The 21,731-nt window shown below is 39.3% G+C and overlaps 1 protein-coding gene across 3 annotated transcripts in view; it reads right to left on the bottom strand.

The window, feature by feature from the left end:
* clta (clathrin, light chain A) overlaps window positions 1-21,731 on the bottom strand; it is a 72,741-nt gene that overhangs the window by 35,428 nt on the left and 15,582 nt on the right. For all 3 annotated transcript variants that reach the window (XM_051929939.1, XM_028805795.2, XM_028805796.2), the window contains exon 2: window positions 6,328-6,365. In XM_051929939.1, coding sequence (XP_051785899.1) covers window positions 6,328-6,365 — 38 coding nt within the window. The remainder of the gene's footprint in view (window positions 1-6,327; window positions 6,366-21,731) is intronic.

The raw sequence follows: 21,731 nt of genomic DNA, 5'->3' as shown, positions 1-21,731 counted from the left end.
TAACATGTCTCATCACACATGTCGGAAGGTGAACTGTCGCCCCAGCCTGACGTTGCATGCACTCTGGAGCAGGTTTTCTTCAAGGTCTTCTCTGTATTTAGCTGCATTCATCTTTCCCACAATTCTGACCACTCTCCCTGTCCCTGCCACTGAGAAAGATTCCAGTGGCATGATGCTGCCACCACCATATTTCACCATTGGTATTAGGCAGGTGATGAGCAGTGCCTGATCTTTTTTGGTTCTGCCTAAACAGTTCAATTTTTGTCTCATCAGACCAGAGCAAACTTCAAGCAAGCTGTCATGTGCCTTTTTTCTAAAGACTGGCTTCTCTCTAGAAATTCCACCATAAACACCTGATTGATAGAGTGATGCTGAGATGGCCATCCTTCTGACAGGTTCTCCCATCTCAGCAGAGAAATCTGAAGCTCTGCTTAAGCGACCACTGGTTTCTTGGTCACCTCTCTGACCAAGGCACAACTTGCCTGGTTTTTCAGTATGGTTGGACATCTAACTCTAGAAAGAGTCCTGGTGGACCCAAACATGTTCCTTTTCACAATAACTAAAGACACTTTGATCATGAGAAGCTTCAGAAATGGTTTATACCCTTGCCCTGATCTATGCCTCACCGGTATTTGATCACAGACATCTACAGAGAGGTCTTTGGACCTCTTGGTTGTCTTTTGCTTTGCGTCTTCTCCCACCATAGCCTATCATCTACGGGGGAGTAGCGAAAGCTTTAGATTCGTCAAAAATTTCGATCACAAGTTTTTGACGGATCTCGACATTTTAGGTTCCTCTGGTACTGAAAACATTGATATCTCGATGGTGTGTGTGTGTGTGTGTGTGTGTGCGCGTGTGTGTGTGTGTGTGAGTGTGTCATAGACACACGTGATCTCCTTCGGCATCTTCCTGCTGATTTTTAAAACTAGCGCCCAGTCATCCTTCTTCCCAGCAACCCCCAGCTCACTCTGAAGCTGCCCAATGGTGTAATACTACTGGGGTTGCTGGGATTTGTAGGCTGTTTAAGTAGCGCTGCTACAAGCTCATTAGATCATAAGGAGTCACATGACCTAATGGAATGATAAATGTGTTTTAGGAGATTGTTAGATTCTGAGGAATATGCAGAAAATGTAAGAAAGTATATTATTAAGATTAGAATGTATATGTTTAAGCTAATATTAAGGATAATTTAACCAGTTTGTATATGTTGCAAGAAAATTTGAAATAGTGGCTTGGGACTTTAAAATTAACATTTTTTATAGTTAGCTAAAATTATCTAACTAGGAACCAGATCAGGGGAGCTAATCAATCAAGTGGCTTTATTGTTGCATAATTCATACGCAACATCTTATATAAAGTAGCCATCAAAGGCTCCCCGTAAAGGAAAGGAGTTTAAAAAACACTATCCAGACACATCACAGCTGCTAGAAAGAGACCTTGATTTGAATGGGTTTTTTTTCCTATATTTAACAAGTGTGCCTGGATTTCCTGCAAATGAACATTAGTAATGATTGAAATAATCATCAAGAGAAAACTTTCAAGGAAGTGCTTGGATTGTGCTAGAATATTTGTGCAGTCCTTTCAAAGGCAGTTATCTGGATGCAGAGCACCACATCCATAAATCCCAGCAGAAGTGTAGTTCTGAAAGCAGCTCTTTGCTTTTGCTAAGGAATTCAGAAGTGTAGCTCTTCCAAGGGAAGTGATTCAGGTGCAGACTGTCATATCTGTAGCTTAGCGAGGGCAGCACCCTTGACCTCTTTTAAGGTATACTTGTTTTGAACTTGATCTGTAACATGACAGGGGCAGTGAGCCTTGGCCACTGTTGTGTCTGAGACATATAATAAGTGAAGGTTAAAAGAGGTAAGTATTGCAGAGTGTACAGAAAAAACAATGCTAGTAATTTCGCATAATTTGCTAGTGTCCACCAATATAAAAAGAATATTTCGTGAACATTTTTTCATGATAAAACACTGAGGAGGCCTAGTCCCCAAAATCAATAGCCAGTCATTGGCCCGCAAAGTCCCAAAAGTGAGGCTAAGGCTTACAAACCATAAATATCAAAGCAGGAGAGAAAAACGTTTAAAAAAAAAAAAAAAACAACCTCTGACCCAATAAAACTTAAATTTCCTTTAAAGGTTAAACATTTATTGTGGAAATTAAAAAATTGTAGCAGAAAAATACCAAGGTAGACCAATAAATAAATAAAACAAGTTGAAATGAACAGATCAAAAAAACGGAAACCAGACAGAGTATTTTAAATTAATAGCAGGGGGTCAAAACCAGGATTTCCAAAAACAAAGAATCATAGAAAACACAAACCAAAACACAGGAATAAACCTGTGCTGAAGCAGCCATATCAAATGGTGCCTTTTTTCTTAAATACTGCAGGGGGCTATTCCCAAGCTGCAGGATAAGGTGGTCTCATCCGCTGAAGCTCCAGAAAATGAGGAATGGGCAGAAAATACAGAGAAACTATCACATACATTAACAACATACTGTAAGACAGAAATACTTAGAATAATTATTAAACAAAGTAATTTTCAATAAATAAAATGAAATCAATAATCTAAAATATCAAATGATATTTAAAAGACAACAAAAAGATTCAATACAAAGAAAATAAACTTGAGCCAGGGATAAAACCCTGGCTAAACCATGACAGCTCAATAGCCAGGTTATCTCCCCAATCATATTCACAGAAGACAAGCAATGCAACATGGGAGCTATTTGGCCTTTTCTTTTTTTTCTTTTAAATCTTACGAATACTGGAGTCTGACAAAAAACTGCCAGTGTTCTTTCTCCAGTTCTCCTGCTAAAACAAAGTGTAACTTAATTGTATAAAGAATCTTTTCTTCATAGATTTCTTTTATCCATTCCACCTCCCAAATTCTACTCTGCTTATCCAGTATTATTTAATTTAATTTTTGGACTAAAGCACTACAGTTTCTTCCCCGGATATCCTCCCCCAAGACATTTTGCAAAGAAGCGTTTCAGTGATGAGTCAGACTTATTCTCGACTTGTCTCATGGATGCACCCACGCAATTCAGTCTTAGCTGGCATTTGGAGTTGAGAGCACAGATGTGAACATTCCACAGAAATAGAATTCAAAAGATAAATACAATATTGTGCACAGTGAAAGGATTCATTTATAGTACCTAAAATATGTACTTAATGTTAAATTGTACCCATTACAAGGGTTAGTTTTTAAAATGAAAAGCACACTTAAGGCAAATCAGCTGTATTGCTGCATGGCACGGCGCTGTTATTACTGCTGTAGGGGAGGAGCTGTGGAGGCTTCTGGAAGTCTCTTTGGCATTTGTGAGGGTTTATTAGAGCAATTTGTTTCCCTTACTAAATGGCACTGCTAATGATAACTCGCTAATAAGTGCAAGTCTACTGTATGCAGCCTTGTATTTATGCTTTCAATCACAAGCCTACAAAAGAAACGCACACGGCACCCTAGTGATTAGGCAACAGTTAAACACAGAATATAAGAAATTTCACAAATAAGAGGTGATTTCTCAGCCCATCACGTTCATTTGACTAGCTAACAGTGGTCCCAATGGTGACATGTTGTATTTGGATTAGCACATACAAACTGGAATTATCGTATTATCAATTATCAACTGTACAGGTTGAGTATCCCCAATCCAAAATTCCAAAATCCAAAATGGGAGTCCTCCATGAAGCATATAGCACCACAAAGCAACTACACACGAAAAGGAAATGATGTACGACCAACAATGTGTGTTTGTTTGTTGGACATGCAGGGACTCTGGGAATACCCTGTGAAGCATCAAGAGCAAAAAGCTTTGTCCCCATTGAAGCAACACGATAACACCTATATTCAAAAGTGCTGTGCAGCACTGTTAAAATTGCAGATGACTTGTGTGTTTAATAGAACGTTACTGCTTATAGCTAACAAAAGCACCATTATTTTCGGTAGGTGCTCTTGCAGCATTATGAGTTCGGATTACGTTAAGAAAACCAGTCACAGGTGCAAATAAACTTTTTATGTTGGCAAAAACATGTTATGTTTTATGTATGTACACTCACACTGTATATAAAAAAAAAAATTAAAAAAAAGTGTAGCAACTAATCGACTGCTTAAAGACTTCCATCGCAGAAGGCATGATGGAGTGAAACTTGATTGAGATATTCCTGACCAACCAACCAGTTCCCTGAGAATGAAAAAAAAACATTCTTCAGTGCAAACACACAGCAATGGGCCTCTTAAAAGAGAACTAAAATACAGCCTGTACATCATACTCATCACTTTTGAGGTGCAGTATGTTTTTATTGTCAACATGGCTGCATTTCTCCGCTTGATCAAGGGAGTCCCCAAGATATATACAGTATACACATATTTACATATATATATATGTAAACATTCCAAAATCCATAAATATCCAAAATTCAAAGTACTTCTGCTCCCAGGCATTTTGGATTAGGGATACTCAACATCAGTACACACGACAACAATGACCCTACAAACGCTGATTCATTATCAAGTACAGTGTCACAGGGTCTCTATCCCAGTATCACTGGACACAAGACATGTAATTGTCCAGGTTGGAAAAACAGTTACTGGTAGAATAGTTTTCAAAAAAAAAAAAAAAGTTGATCCAGCAGCCACTTAAAATAATAAACAGTATAGATAAAGGGTGCTATATGTAATAAGTTAACTTTATTGTCATGTGTACATAGTAGGATAAACTTCTAACTTGCATGTCTCCTGGGAAAAGTAGACAGAAATACAATACAAAAAATAACGTACATAAATATACATTGCCATGCAGCCATTTTAAAAGCTTTGAGCATTCCCAGGAGCACAGTGGTCTCAACAACTTGAAAAAGGAAAAAGTTTGGAACCACCAGAAGATGCAAGAGTTGACCGATCTAGTAAAAAACGTGGGCAGTCTCAGTCATCCCTCAATAATACAGGGTAGGATTCAAAAGTAATGAGCCTTTGTTCAAAAAGACAAATTTATTGAGCAAATCGGTACAACTAATTAATAGTCTTCAAAATAGGCACCTCCTGCATCAATACACTTTTGTAGGCGGCTTTTCCATGACTCGAAGGCGTCCACGTAGGCCTGTTCCGGGATGGCTGCAAGGGCTGCCTTGACATTTGCTTGGATGTCCTCGATCGAGTCGAAGCGTTTTCCTTTCAGCGCTGCTTTTAAGCGCGGAAACAAGAAGAAGTCAGAAGGCGACACGTCCGGACTGTAGGGAGGCTGGGGGACCACCGGAACGTTCACCCAGGCCAGGTAGGCGCTCACGATGAAGGCGGTGTGGCTGGGCGTGTTATCGTGGTGAAGCTTCCAGCTGTCCTTGATGTCCCTTTGCTTGCGCGCGACGCTTCTTTTCAGCCTTTTCAGGACTTCCAAGTAGTAAGCAGCATTCACGGTCTGTCCTTGCGGGACAAACTCGTAGTGGATGATCCCCTTCACTCCGAAGAAGGCAATGAGCATGGTCTTCATCTTCAACACGTACCGTTGCTCTAACGAACTTTCCATTCCGCCGTGTAACGCACTACCGCACAGGGGTTCCCGTCAAGGCCGATCCTACCGCTCCGAGGAGCTCCGTTGCGTTGTAAAGCCAACACCCACCGTCGCTGGCAAGTGGGGCACGTGGCGAGGTACGTTCGCATCAGAACAAAATGAGGCTCATTACTTTTGAATCCTACCCTATATATGTCATTTTCTAACCAAATGAATCCAGACCAGAGTTGCATATAAATAAATATATAAAGAAATGATCAACAAGAAACATTTTTCATGAAACATTTGATAATTTACAGTACACTCGTACAGTACATAACTGTGTTTTTATTTATTTATTGCCACATTTCATAATACATTTATTTAAAAATATATTTATTTAATATATTTTTGTCTGAAATATTCCACCATCGCAGGTGGCCGGGACCTACCCAAGCAGCATCAGATCAGACCATCTCAGGGCCCACATATGTAAGCCCACACATTGCTAATTTAAAGTTGTGAATTATATCTAGCCTGTACATCTTTCATGATGTAGAAGGAAAACTCATGCAGGAATAGAAAAAATGTGAAAAAAAAACACACATACAGCCACTAGAACAATGATTTGAACACAGGACACTGGATGTTTAAAGTAACGTTGCACAAAGATAACATTTATCATTAAAATATAACAGCTTCACATGTGTATGGTCCTGTCACATTTATATGGATTACCACAGCAACTTAAAATGTTAGAGATTTATGCATTTTCACATTTTTCTAACTTACAGTGTCATTGACATGTCAGCTGCTGTTAATACATTTTAAAAGTGACCTTACCTGATACATCTGTCCATTCAGATCTCCATCAATAGAATCTACAAGGGAAAGAATGAAACGTTGATAAGATATTAACATATATCAAACCTGGAATTAAGTGAATTTGGACATTTATAAATAAAACAGATATTATTCAAGTGCATAAGATAGTATTCTTTAAGAAAAAACTTTATTAGGTAAAGAATGGAGTGATGATTCTGGGCAAAGGCCCTGCAGTTATGAAATGAGAAATCCTACTTGAAGGGACTTCCTACGTACAGTAAGTGAACTTTAAACATGACAGCTCTTTCATACTGTACAGTACTGACTTGAAATTAAAAAAAACTAGGTTTGTTCTATTTACAAAACATTTCAAAGCATATTTTTATGTGGGGGTTAAAGTCCAAGAAATTTGGTAAATATTTTGTATAAGGAACCAGCAACGTGTAAACAATCATATGCAAATGTAAGCTTAGTGTCAAATTATAATTCTTCAAAACTGGCAGACTTCATTTTCATCTTATTTTTGATGTATACTGCTAGCATTGGAAAGTCATGTGGAGGACACTGTGCATCTAGAATGTCTGCTAGCACAACAGAAAAGCTCTGCAGTTTATTCTATGTTTTAGTGTTATGTTGATGGCTGGTGCTTACACATTGGAAAGTGGGATTTCAAATGTGCAGCATGCTACTCCTGTTTGCTATTAGGAATCCTTTTTCTTTTTTCCATTCTACCTCTCTTTCTCCATCTTATGGTAGATGCAAAGTAGATTATAAAGCAGGTAATTCCACATGAAATTACTACACTTTTGGACTTCATTGTCACAGATTTTAACAAAACTTGGCATGCTGATTTGGTCATATGAGTAAACCATGGAACTGAAATTGCACCTGTCTTGGATCAATATTTAGGGAGACTTACGCTGACAAAGTTTGAACATACAGTAATCCCTCCTCCATCGTGGGGGTTGCGTTCCAGAGCCACCCGCGAAATAAGAAAATCCGCGAAGTAGAAACCATATGTTTATATGGTTATTTTTATATTGTCATGCTTGGGTCACAGATTTGCACAGAAACACAGGAGGTTGTAGAGAGACAGGAACGTTATTCAAACACTGCAAACAAACATTTGTCTCTTTCAAAAGTTTAAACTGTGCTCCATGACAAGACAGAGATGACAGTTCCGTCTCACAATTAAAAGAATGCAAACATATCTTCCTCTTCAAAGGAGTGCGTGTCAGGAGCAGTGACTGTCACAGAGATAGAGAGAAAAGCAAACAAATCAATAGGGCTGTTTGGCTTAAGTATGTGAAGCACCGCGGCACAAAGCTGTTGAAGGCGGCAGCTCACACCCCCTCTGTCAGGAGCAGACAAAGAGAGAGAGAGAGAGAGAGAGAGATAGAGAGAGACAGAGTTTGTTTTTCAAGCACAAATCAATACGTGCCCTTCGAGCTTTTAAGTATGCGAAGCACCGTGCAGCATGTCGTTTCAGGAAGCAGCTGCACAAAAGATAGCAATGTGAAGATAATCTTTCAGCATTTTTGACGAGCGTCCGTATCATCTAGGTGTGCGAACAGCCCCCTTGCTCAATCCCCCTACGTCAGGATCAGAGAAAGTCAGCGCAAGAGAAAGAGAAAAGTAAGCTGGGTAGCTTCTCAGCCATCTGCCAATAGCATCCCTTGTATGAAATCAACTGGGCAAACCAACTGAGGAAGCATGTACCAGAAATTAAAAGACCCATTGTCCGCAGAAACCCGCGAAGCAGCGAAAAATCCGCGATATATATTTAAATATGCTTACATATAAAATCCGCGATGGAGTGAAGCCGCTAAAGGCGAAGCGCGATATAGCGAGGGATTACTGTATTTGGTTTGAGGGGATTATGACTTAGACTAGCTGTATCTCCCTAAATATAGGTTGCACAGAAATTGTTCTCATATCGTTTTAAAACTATTTTCCAGCTCTATATTTTGCGTAAATACTATGCTATCCACAAAATGAAAAATTAAAATGTTATGAGTGATTATAATATTAAAAATTGACTTGCGAAAAAACCTATATTTTAAAATTCGACAAAATTTTCTGGAGATGTTCATAACATTATAAGCTAACTTTAGTAAAAAATTACCAATTTTAAAACATAGGTTTTATCACTGTTCAATTTTTAATATTATAATCATGGATGCTATCCAATGACCTGAGACAAAGACTGGACTCCTTTGGTACTGTGTCTCTTCGGAGAATCCTTGGGTGCCGCTGGTTTGACTTTGTGTTGAATGAGCAGTTGGTCATGGAGTCCCAAATTAGACACATTACCTGCATTGTGAGGGACCATCAGTTACAGCACTATGGTCATGTGGTGCGATTCCCCGAGGGTAATCCGGCTCACAGGATCTCACTGTTGAGGACACGTGTGGCTGGACCAGGCCAAGGGGACGCCCACGTAAAACATCTGGCTGTGGCAGATAAGAGAGTCATGGGACTGGACCGCATGTCTGCCTGGGGGGTTGCCAACCAGCATCCCAAGCTGTTTCATCGTGTGGTGGATGTGACAACGTGCTGTACCAGTGCATGCTCCCCAACCTGACCTTTCCTGACCTGAATTTTCTACAGGTACAGTGCCCTCCCATAATGTATGGGACAAAGACACATTTTTCCATATATATCTCCAGAACAATTATGGATGAATGAATTAAAGCATACTTTTAGCAAGTATTCCCTCAATGGTGCACTGAAATGCTGGACAGCCCTTTATATCTTTTTACTGCCAATTAACATGCTGGCTAATAAGTTCCAAGTCTAACACACTAAACAATTTATTCTTGCCAGTTAAGCTTTGCCATGTAAAGGGCTGTTTGTGAGACATGGACTGTGGTACAGCTGGCATCCACATATGTGTAGATATAATGGTGCCAAAACTGATATCCCCAAGCCACTTTTGACAGTTATGATGCATCATTCCAAGGCTTGTGTGTGATGCATGATTTGTGATACTGCTGGAATCTACAGTACATATGTATTTTACATAATGGTGCCAAACGTATTTACCCTTAGGAAAAACTACTCAGACTAAGCTGATTAACTATACATGTATGTTTTTGAGAAATTTAAAAAAAAAAAAAAAAAAAAAAAAAAAAAAAAAAAAAGCAGAACACAAAGAGAAAAATCCAAACAGACACAGAAGATTGTGTTAACTCCACATAGACAGCATCCAAACAGACGCAGAAGATTGTGTTAACTCCACATAGACAGCATCCAAACAGACGCAGAAGATTGTGTTAACTCCACATAGACAGCAATCAGGTTTTTAGTCTGAATCCAAAATCCTGGAGCTGTGAGACAGCAGTGCCAACGTTACTCGCTGCGAATTTATAATTCTAGTCTGTGCCCCAAGGTATGAAATCTATAAGGTTATGTCAACATTTGCTATGTTTTAATTTAAAAATTCCATTTTTAAACCACAATGATCTCCATCCACACTAGCATTGTCACATCGATTACAAAAAGTATCTCAGTCCACACTAAAATGATCAAAAACATTTGACCAAAAGCATTTGAAATAGAAATTTGTCTAAACTGAAGGCATGTATGCATCAGCAGAAAAATCCCTGAAGGGGTGGTAACAGCGACAGGCAAAGGATTTATCACAAAATTATGTTATCTGTCTTTTTCGTATGTACAGTCATGTGGAAAAAATAAGTACGTCCCATGGAAACTTAACTATTTCAATGTGTTTGAACAGGCCAACAGTAGATCTTCATGGAAGCAGTGTTCACAGATAAAGATGATATACTTCAATAAAACACAAGAAAAATTTGCCTTTTCAATTACTTATTCAATTAAAATATCAATAGATGTAATGGCCTATTGGGGAAAAAGTAGGGACATCCTAGGCCCCAGAAGCTGACATTGGCCCCCTTTAGCAGAAATGAGTTGTTCTGCATAATTGGCCACCAGTCAACAACATAGGCTCTGTGAAAATTTTGACCACTGCTACATGTAAAACTCCTTCAGTTGCAAGATATTTGTTGGTTTTCTTGCACAGACTGCCAGTTTCAAACCCCATCACAAAATTTCAGTGGGATTCAAATCAGGGCTTTGACCAGGCCACTCCATAGCCTTCCATTTCTTCTTAATGAGACATTCCTTGGTGGAATTTCTAGTGTGCACTGAATCACTACTGTGTTGGTCCATTTCTTGTTCAACTTAAACTTTCAGACAGATGGCCTCACATTCTCCTTAAACATACATTGATATGATGCAGAATTCATAATTGGTTCAATGACTACAAGGTTCTCAAGGCCCTGAGTCAGCAAAGCAACGCTAAACCATAAGATTTCCACCATCCATGCTTCACAATTGGTATGAGGTTCTCCTCTGGAAAGGCTGTCTTTAGTTTATGCCAAACATGTCTACTGTTACTGTGGCCAAACAACTCTATCCTTGATTTATCTGTCCAGAACATACTGTTTCAGAAGGCCTAGTCTTTGTCTAGATGTTTAATGGCAAACTGTAGTCTTACCCTAATGTTCTTTTTGGACAGCATTCAATTTTTCCTGGCACGCAAATTTGTGCAATCTCTTTCTGATTATCAATACATGAACTTTGACACCAACTGTTGAAAGTGTTACCTGCAGCTCCCACAATGAATTTTTGGGTTTTTTGGAAACTTGTTTTAGTATCAAATGATCAGCTCTTGGGCTGAACTTGCTGGGCCAGTCGGTCCTGGAAGAATTAGTAGTCAAGAATGGATTTAATATGCGAGTCTACCTAAACACTGATACCATCACAGTAAGTGTTAAGTTGCCACCTATTCTAATTCTCGTTCCTAATCAAAAGTGCATTAAATATTTTACAGTTATATAAAGAGAATGATTTCACTTAATGTTAAACTAAGTATTACACAAATTAAATTTTTTCTGCAAAAATTATCACTTTTAACACTCAATAAAACAGAATGGACAACCAGTTATGAAATGTGATAAAAAAAAATCTGCATTCCTGCCTCAAATCTGAGAACCATAGTCTGAGGTCAGGGTTCTCAGCCAGATTAGAGTGGAGTGCCATCTTCAGGTTGGGGATGAGGTGTTGCCGCAAGTGGACAAGTTTAAGTATCTTGAGGTCTCGTTCATGAGTGATGAAAAAAGAAAAGAGAGCAGGAGTTTGATAGGCAGATTAGAGGACAGTCTGGAGACATGTACATGTTGTTCCGATCAGTCGTGGTGAACAGACAGCTAAGCTGAAAGGCAAAGCAATTGATTTACCAGTCGACCTACATTCATGTCCTCACCCATGGACACAATCCTTCAGTAATGGAGTTGTTTCAAGCATGTACAACCCAGAGGAGACCTCGGTGCAGACCCAGGACATGCTGGAGGGATTATATGTCAAAGCTGGCGACCGCCTTGATATCCCGCCAGGAAGAGTTAGAAGAGGTGGTAGGTAAAAGAGATGTCCGAGCATCTTTGCTCAGACTGCTACCCCTGTGACCCGGACTGAATAAGTGGCAGAAAATGTATGGATGGAAGGCTTCAAGGAACTTTGAGTTACACCAATCATATCTGCAGCTTAACACGACTTTAAAACTTTGCATTTATCACGTGCATCGTTTCTCTCATATAGTTTAAAAAAAAAAAAAAAAAAAAAAAAAGACTATGCCATTACATTGTCCAGTAGTGTAAAAGATTCCAGCTTGATTGAAAAAGATTCATTGTCTTGATCCTCTTTAATTGATTTGTGCATTTGTTTTATTCTCTACCTTCCAGCCCGTGTCTTGGTTTTTCCATTAAGGTTATTTATAACCAAGCATTGAAGCAAAACTGTAACCACCAGTCCACTAATGGAATTAAGAAGAGTAACCGTAGGGACAAAGCTATAGTTATTTGTGTCTGAGATTACAGCTTGACAGACACTATAATCTATGTTACTTCAATCACAAGCTGTCCCCAGCTGGAGGGGCAAAAATCAAGTTTAATCAAATACCCAGAGACGTCTATAATAACATAAAAAAATAAAATGATCTAAATGGCAGTCCATTGCTTCTATTGATTACTTGCATGTCTATATTCTATACAGTGATCCCTCGCTATATCGCGCTTCGCCTTTCGCGGCTTCACTCTATCGCGGATTTTATATGTAAGCATATTTAAATATATATCGCGGATTTTTTGCTGGTTCGCGGATTTCTGCGGACAATGGGTCTTTTAATTTCTGGTACATGCTTCCTCAGTTGGTTTGCCCAGTTGATTTCATACAAGGGACGCTATTGGCAGATGGCTGAGAAGCTACCCAACTTACTTGTCTTTCTCTCTCTCTTGCGCTGACTTTCTCTGATCCTGACGTAGGGGGTGTGAGCAGGGGGGCTGTTCACACACCTAGACAATACGGACGCTCGTCTAAAAATGCTGAAAGATTATCTTCACGTTGCTACCTTCTGTGTGCAGCTTTTAAGTATGCTGCATGGTGCTTCGCATACTTAAAAGCTCAAAGGGCATGTATTGATTTTTGACTTTGTTTCTCTCTCTCTCTCCCTGCTCCTGACGGAGGGGGTGTGAGCTGCCGCCTTCAACAGCTTTGTACCAGCGGTGCTTCGCATACTTAAGAGCCAAACAGCCCTATTGATTTGTTTGCTTTCCTCTCTGTTTCCTTTGAAGAGGAAGATATGTTTGCATTCTTTTAATTGTGAGACAGAACTGTCATCTCTGTCTTGTCATGGAGCACAGTTTAAACTTTTGAAAAAGAGGCAAATGTTTGTTTGCAGTGTTTGAATAACGTTCCTGTCTCTCTACAACCTCCTGTGTTTCTGCACAAATCTGTGACCCAAGCATGACAATATAAAAATAACCATATAAACATATGGTTTCTACTTCGCGGATTTTCTTATTTCGCGGGTGGCTCTGGAACGCAACCCCCGCGATGGAGGAGGGATTACTGTACATTTGTTTATTATTATTTTGGTATTTCCTTTTTTTATTTATTTAGTTCTTTGCAATTCTCATTTTTTTTCCTTTACCTTCTTCTAAAGTACTTCGAGCTACATGGTTTTCTATGAAAATGTGCTATAAAAATACATGTTTGATGTTGTAATTTCCCTAAGGGACTAAATTATCTAAAGCTTCTTTTTTACCATAGTGTCTGTTTCAGTACAATATTTAGAACAAATGATTCTAGATATTGTTGAACTACTAATAATATGTATGGTCTTTATTTTTTTGGCAAAAGATGGAAAAATGTTAAGAGAAAATTACTTAGTTTAAGAAGATATCTTAAGCTCAAAGCTTCAAGAATATAAGAAATTCAGTCCATCAAGCTCATTTCTTTAGCTAATACCTAAGCTGTTCCAGTACCTCTTCCAGATTCTTCTTAAAAGTTGTCAACGTTTCTTCTTCAACTCTATGTCTCAGTAGTTTGGATGTTCCAGAGTCCTGGCTTCAGTCTTAATTGCACTTCCCCTTAATTTCCACTGGTGTCTTCAAGTACGTAAATTGCCTTTAAGCTGAAAGAATGTTGCTGAATGTAATTTATCAATGCCTTTAAGGATTTTAAATACGTGAATTAGGTCCCCACACAGTCTCCTCTGCTCGAGACTAAACAGATTTAATTCTCAGAGTCTGTCCCAGTATGACATATCCCTAAGTTCTGGGATGCTCTTGGTCGCTTCTCCTCTGCACAGCTTCAAGTGCAAGTTCTCATACCGTGATGACTAGAACTGCACACAATACTCCAGATGAGGTGTTACTAGTGCATGATACAGATTGAGCACAACGTCCCTTGACTTAATTTCAACAGTTTTTATGATATAACCTAACATTTCATTTGCCTTTTTAACTGGTTCTGCACATTGCTTAGATGATGAGAATGTTCTGTCAACATAAATCCCTAAATCCTTGTCAGAGGTTACTTTCTATATGACAGTATCTCCCATCTTGTATTTATAATTGATATTCCTTTTGCCCATGTGTAGCACTTTGCACTTTTCTACTTTAAACTGCATGTTCGATGTGTTTGCCCAGTTCTGAAGCTTGTCCAGGTCTTTTTGAATTCTTTTTGCTGCCTCCTCAGTATCTGCCATCCCTCTAATTTTAGTGTCATCTGAAAATTTCACAAGTTTATTAGCTATACCAGAATCAATGTCATTAATGTACATCAGAAAAAGTAATGGTCCAAGGACAGACCTCTGAAGGACTCCACTGATCACCTTGCTCCATGTGAAGCATTCTTCATTAATCAGCACTCTTTGTCTTCTACCGATTAACCAACTAGAGATCCAGTTTTGTAAGTTACCTCTGATACCTACATCTTCTCTTTTCAAAATAAACCATTGGTGTGGGAATGCATCAAAGGCTTTTTGAAAGTCTAAGTAATTTATGTTGTATACTTTGTTTTATGTCAACTATTTCAGTTGTTTATTTGAAAAAATCTAAAAGATTGTTTAACAGGACCGTCCTCTCATAAAGCCATGCCGGCTGCTATTGAGAATATTATTTTTATTTAGATAATTGTATGATTTTTTGTATTATTGTTTCCATCATTTTGCATAGCACAGAAGTAAGTCTAATTCATCCGTAATTACTAGGGGGCTTCGCTCGCCAACACCCCGGCCTGCGCTAGGTGCCTGCCACTTCATGTCTCTGTCGTTCGCATATGTGGATTTCACTTTCACCAAACAACAAACCTTTTAATTCTCGCGGATACACCTCTTCATTGGGAAGAAACACAACTTTTCCCTGATGGCAACATGAAGTAGACGATCTACAAGTCTCCGACTTAAAGTTTAAATGCGAGCAATATCTACATACTTTTGTCATATCACATATGTCCATATATTCGTTCTGTTTTCACTGTTCCGTGATTTCACAGAGTATTAATTTCCATTTCTTTGTGCTAATGCGATCTTTACTATAATTTTTTGAGACTTTTGAATTTTAGTACTTTCATTATCTCTAACCTGCTCTGCATGTGTATCGCGCCAACATTTTTGAACCTCTTTATGACATTCCACTTTGTCTTCTACTCTTTGTCTTTTACTTCCAGCCCCGGCTGTGGTTAAATCCATCCATCCATTTTCCAACCCGCTGAATCCGAACACAAGGTCACGGGGGTGTGGTTAAATCTCTTGGCACAAAAAGTCTCTTTTTGCACGACTTGAAATTATCTCTCTGAAAAAGTCTTGTCTCCTCCCAGGCTAAAAAGTCTTGTCTCGTCCCAGGATTTTTTTATTTAATAAAGAGACTAGAATCCATTTTGTCTCCCTTCTTGTAGATTAGAGTCACATTTACAACTTTCCAGTCCTCGGGTACTTCTCCTTTCTGATATAACTGCTAGCAATGCCTAATAAGGATTGAGGGATGCCATCTTTCATTTCTTTCAATACAACTGGTAAAATCCCATCAGGTTCAGGGCTTTTATTAGTCTTCTACATATTGAGAGCCTGAAGCACATCTGACTCTTCTATTTTAAAATGTATAAATTCAGAGTTTGTTTTTACTTCTGTGTGAGGCATTCCATGTCTGCTGCTTGCACAAATATTCAGAACCCACACATTAACATTTTACTGAGCCACATGGCCATCATTGATTTTGTTCCATTCCTCTTAGCAGATTTGCTCCGGCTCTTTCAGGTTTCTAGAAAATATTTTCAAATTCTTCAACAGATTTTTGAATGGGCTGAAGTTGGGCCTTTGACTAAGCCACCCCAAATCATTGGATCCTTGTCCTGATCAAAGCTTCAGGTATTTAGAAGACTGACATGATCCCCCCCAGCATTATCGTCTGAAACGAAGCACTGAGATGTCTAAGGGTGCATAGAGTAGGAAATAACCCGTTATCTCCAGAAAAACTGCACAGGTATCTTTAAGACCCTGTAACTATTAGGTTCAATGCAAGGGATGCTGCGTATCATTAACAATTCAAGAACTCCTAGGATTAAGTAACAAAAACCTGTAAGGGGAGAGAGGACATCTTAGTCCGATTATACAGGCAACTGAAAACTGATAAGCTCGAGAGATATGGGGCTGATTAGCTTCTGTGAACATATTTATTTCATCCATTTGTCCTTCACATCAAACTTTCAACTTGGGAGCTTCTCTGAAACTAAATATTGTATTCATTTTGGGGTCCTTTTGCTAAGACCCAATTTAAAAAATAATCATTTCTGTCACTTGGCCATAGGGAATAAAATTACATTTTTTTTTACATTTACTTTCCTGTTCAGCAGTAACTGAACAAATTAATTAACCCACATATTCGAATTTGAGTTTGACTAATGTCTCTTTAACATCCAACTGACACCATCTTATGCCATAGCAAATGGGGGATATATACATAAACAAACGTTCATACTGGGACAAAGCAGAGACGGCACCTCAGTTACTGCAAATTTTCTGGGGAGAGAAAGCAGACACAAAGACGAGCCAAGATCTTAATCTCATCAGGGTGTGCTACCACACCATGTACAAGGTCTATTTAACATCTGTTTGTTGCATATAATGTTAAACAAGTCAATCTTCTTTCTGTTACATAATACCTGGATACAGTCATGTGAAAAAGTACACCCTAATGAAATATTTTTTTTCATTAAGATATGTGAGAATATCAAAATTTGATCTTTACATACTCCATATCTATAGACAAAGTTGATATAACACAAATTATGCCGCTTGTACATTTTGTAGCACACTTTGTAACTCAAACATAAATGCAATTTTTGCACGTGGGAAGAGTAAGTAGGCCCCTACACTTATCACTACCTCAAATACCTAAAATTAGAATCAAAACTAGAATCCGGAGGTTGGGATATCACACGAAGCATCAACTGTGGTGAGGAAATGAGACACAATCAACAATCAAGGAATTTGGGGTATTGGAGACCCACATGAAGCAGTGGGTGCAGACGTGTCACTAAGCAATGAAACCCAGTTGACAAGCATTGTCCACCAATAGCACTTGCACTGCTGTTCTAAAACTGACATGCCAACGCAGTTAAAAATTGCTGTGCTCACCAGTAGGGGAGAGGGGCTGAGTGTGAGCAGCAGGTATTGCATCCAATTCAGTCCTCCTTCCCCCAGTGGAGAAAATGTTAATCAAACCACAAAACCAGTGACGTTTCATGATCAGGGCTTCCACTGAAATCAATACTAAACTTTGACCTTCTCTATGGATCACTGCAAGGTACAAATTACAATCTCTTAAAAAAAATGAACACTCTGCTCGCTGGAAAGAGCCTATGAGAATGCACATTTATAAGGCTCATTCATAGGTGACAATTACACATGCAATGCTTGATTCTTTTCATATCATAGAACAGGAGCACTAACCCAAAAATGACCTACAAATGACGGAACACTGCAAGATCCAGACCAACTGCACCACAATAAAGTCAAACAACGTACCTCGCTCAATTTTGGCAAATTGCAACACAGCCTTCCTCTTTGTCACACTCCCTGAAATGCCATCTCAGCCCCACCTTTGGGGTACAGGGAACCCCTGATGTAGACTGATTTGTGTACTTGCAAACACACATAAGTGCAATACCGACTTTCACTCAGTACTACCGATACTATCAATCAATAAATAAATACAGTAATAAGGTGCTTACAGTTACAGTTTCAGAATATGTGTATCAACTTGGTATCAAACTACCTGTGTTTGTGACACCCTTACTCCTGATGTTGCCAGGATAGACCCCCCTGCACCCCATGACCCTGAAATCTATTATTGTGGCAGGAGGATTTAATGCTACATCTAAACTTACTGTATAGTGTTGTCATTGTAGAAAAACAGTCAAATCTTTTTTCTCTGTTTCTGCCGTCTGCCAACTCTGACGAAACCAGGTGACGTGGCAAGCTCATTTTAAGCTGCACCTGGGAATGCCTCCAGTGCCATAGAATGTCGTCTTGGAATTCAAGTGGAAACCAGGGAAGTCCCCTACCAAGACAGCACCCTCTAACGGCACAGAGGAACCGCCATAGTGCTGCGCTTCTGGACTCCAACTCCCATGTTCCCCTGTGAGTACCCTAACTGGGATGCCTTGGAAAGACCACTGTCACCTGGTGTATGAGGGATGGAACTGCTAGTGGCCTCTGGCTTCCGCTGGTCAATCCTTTATATCAGTGGTTCCCAACCTTTTTGACAGCAAGGACCACTTTATTAGATGCAAATTTTTCCACGGACCGGTCGGGGGGGGGTGGGGGGGGGCAATTTTATACACAATTTACATAACATTTCTTTTATTATTAAGTTATTAAGCAGTTCGCATACGTTTGCAACCTGAGATTTTTCTTCTTTTTTTGCATATAACAAAGACATATGCTTTGCATTTGCCATTCCAACAGATTGCACATCACAAACATTAACACTGTTATCGTTTATTTCGTGTCTGCCGTTTCTATAGGAGGGTGATAATGAGTTAAATTCCAATGGATGTTTTTCAAATGTTGACAAGCAATAAGCAAAAGGTATCACTGAAAACCACAGAAAACAAAAACAGCAAAAAAAAAAACAGTACGAGGAAAGTTCGAAGAAAGAACTTTTTTTTACAATGTTTCAGTTTGGGGATCGTTGTACAAACGTGCACATCTGAGCTGCGACCACAGATCTAACTGCTCTGTGGATGATTCATTCAGGCATTTCAAGGTCACTTCGTTGTAATGAATGCATCTGCTGAATGTACTTCGTAGTAATGCGATTTCTGTAGACTCGTGTCATATGGGGAAACTGTCGGGACCGTAACAATACTTTGTTGTAATACTCTCTCACCTCGGTCTCTCTCCTCTCTCTGCGCTGCTGCAAAGCCCCGCCCGCCAAGCGTTCTGAAAAATCTGAGTGAGTCTCCGTTGCCGGCAGTTCTCTCGCGGCCCGGCTGTCAGACGGCTGCGGCCCGGTAGTGGGTCGCGGACCGGTGGTTGGGGACCCCTGCTTTATATGCTTCCAGCTAGGCATGAAGCCATACTTGTCTTTCCACCATGGTACTTGCATGTGTTAAAATTTCCCATTTTGCATATACTGATTCGATTCAATTATTTTTCGTAAGCCTTTGATAAAAAATGGTTTCTTTTTTGACTTTGTTAAATTTACCCTAATGTTTAATGTTACTCAAGTGTTTTTAAATTACAACAATATTGCTACAGCCTTTAAACCTGGACTTTAACAGGTTAGAGTGCTAAAAAGTAGCCGTATGATTCACACAGGCAGTGATGAAATGTTTTGTATTTTGCATGTGGTGTGCTTTCAATCAACATAGTGCATTAGTCAGATTACAAATACAGGAGTGAAAGACAGAGTTGGTTGTACCAGAAATTGAGTAGTTGGAGTGGGTGTTACCAGAAATTGAGGAGACAGAGTTGGAGTTGAAGGTTTTGAGTACTGACTCCACAGCCATGCTCAGATGTTGCAACTATGGATGATTTAACTGATGTAGGAGGAGAATAGGCATCCCGGTCAGGGCGGAGCATGCGTTATTACCTGGATGGGAGGTCCAAGAGAAATGATGGATGGATTGGCCAGCTGGGCAGAAAGATAATCTGGGCCCAGCGGGTATAAAATAATGGATGGACTATCCAAAGCCAGAACTTGGGAGTGGTTCCATCCCCCAGGTGCTAGGTGGCAGTGGTCCTTATATGAGAATGGAGTCCGGAAGTGCTGCCCTGTAAGGGTCCCTTGGGGGTGCTGTCAGGGGAGTACCACCCTTATTTGTCTATGGCCCAGAAGTGCTTCCTAAAGGAGATAGAATGGCACTGAAAGCACTCCCGGGTCCGACATAAAAAGAAATGAACTGCAACACATGGACGAGTCAGAGTCAGGAGGTAGTGGGCAACACCCAGCAGAGGGGAGAAGGAGGAAGAATTGTTTGATTTGTGTTCAATTATTGTATAATTATGGCTTGTTATTGGGAGAATTGTGAAGAGGTGCCTGGGAAAGGAATAAAAATCCTTCATTTTACCCTATCAACATGTGGTGCTCCTGTGTCTGGTTTTGGAGCTCTCTTCCCACCCCCCTCCCCCCTTGTGATTAAGCTGAAAAAGTGGAGGACAAAATAAAAATATGTCATCATAGAAATGAAGTAATATTTTCGAGGTCATGAACCAACTGTACTATTCTTCAAATAAATGGTGGGGATGTACACAAGCAGCTGAGTAATTATTGTGTAACCACCTTTGGAACATTACAAATACTAGCTTACCATCCCCATCACAAACTGTATTTGGTATTAAGGCTTAAATAACTAAAATGCTAACATTTTTTTTATAGTGGCTGTGGTGTGTTTTATTTTTAATAATGTGGATTAATGTCTTTACTGTTAGAAGCTGTTCCTGTTCTTATTTCTTTCTTAGTTTCTTGATATGGCAAATCTAAAGTTTTACACCACTGTTGCTTAATTAAGACACCAGCTTGTATAGTAGCTAACACTTAAGAAAAACAAATTCTGCTTTGTCTCAGATTAGGTGGCCAGTCAGATAATGATTATATAATAACTTTGAGCAAAATAAAGAAACTACACTTCAGCAGCAAGACAGTCTATCTGTTGTTATGACTTCTGGAAATTATAAATGACAGAATTTTGGTTTGGCATGTATTTTCTAATTTTCCTTTCATTATGCATTTAGAGATTAATTATCATCATTCCATGTTCCCAAAGCAAGTCTCCAGTGCCAGTGTCTACTCCATCTAGGTCTGTTCTGCCTATGTCTAAATCGGTACGGCATCCCACCCTCACCCTGCATCTTGCAGGTGGTGAAACCATAAGACAGCTCCACATCACCATTGCTTTTTGCAGAGGATGGTATCGTCTTTGCACCTAAATCTGGAATAGGCTGCCAATAGGAATTCGCCAGGCTAATACAGTGGAGCACTTTAAAAAAACTACTGAAAACACATTACTTTAACATGGCCTTCTCATAACTTCACTGTAAATTAAATCCCGATACTCTGTATATCCAATTCATTATAATAACTACTCATGGTGGCTCTAAAATCTGTACTAACCCCTACTCTCTCTTCTGTTTCCTTTTCCGGTGTCCTTTTGGTGGTGGCGCATCTACTCTAAGTACCATGATGTTCCAACAATGATGAATGGATTAAAAGCCAGAAGTCTGTATGACCATCAGCATCAAGTGATTCCGTGAGAACCCTAACTACAAAGAGGACTATTTCATTTATGTTAGGTAGAATGCCCAGAGGGGACTGGGAGGTCTCGTGGCCTGGAACCCCTGCAGAATTTATTTTTTTCTCCAGCCTTCTGGAGTTTTTTTTTTTTGTTTGTTTTTTCTGTCCACCCTGGCCATTGGACCTTACTCCTTTTCTATGTTAACTAATGTTGTCTTATTTTAATTTCTTATTTTGTCTGTTATTTTTCTTTTCTTCATTATGTAAAGCACTTTGAGCTATTTTTGTATGAAAATGTGCTATATAAATAAATATTGTTGTTGT

Source organism: Erpetoichthys calabaricus, chromosome 7 (genome assembly GCF_900747795.2).
Source record: "Erpetoichthys calabaricus chromosome 7, fErpCal1.3, whole genome shotgun sequence".
Lineage (NCBI taxonomy): Eukaryota > Metazoa > Chordata > Cladistia > Polypteriformes > Polypteridae > Erpetoichthys > Erpetoichthys calabaricus.
The sequence above is the reverse complement of the archived record's forward strand: the minus strand, read 5'-3'. Positions and strand labels throughout refer to the sequence as shown.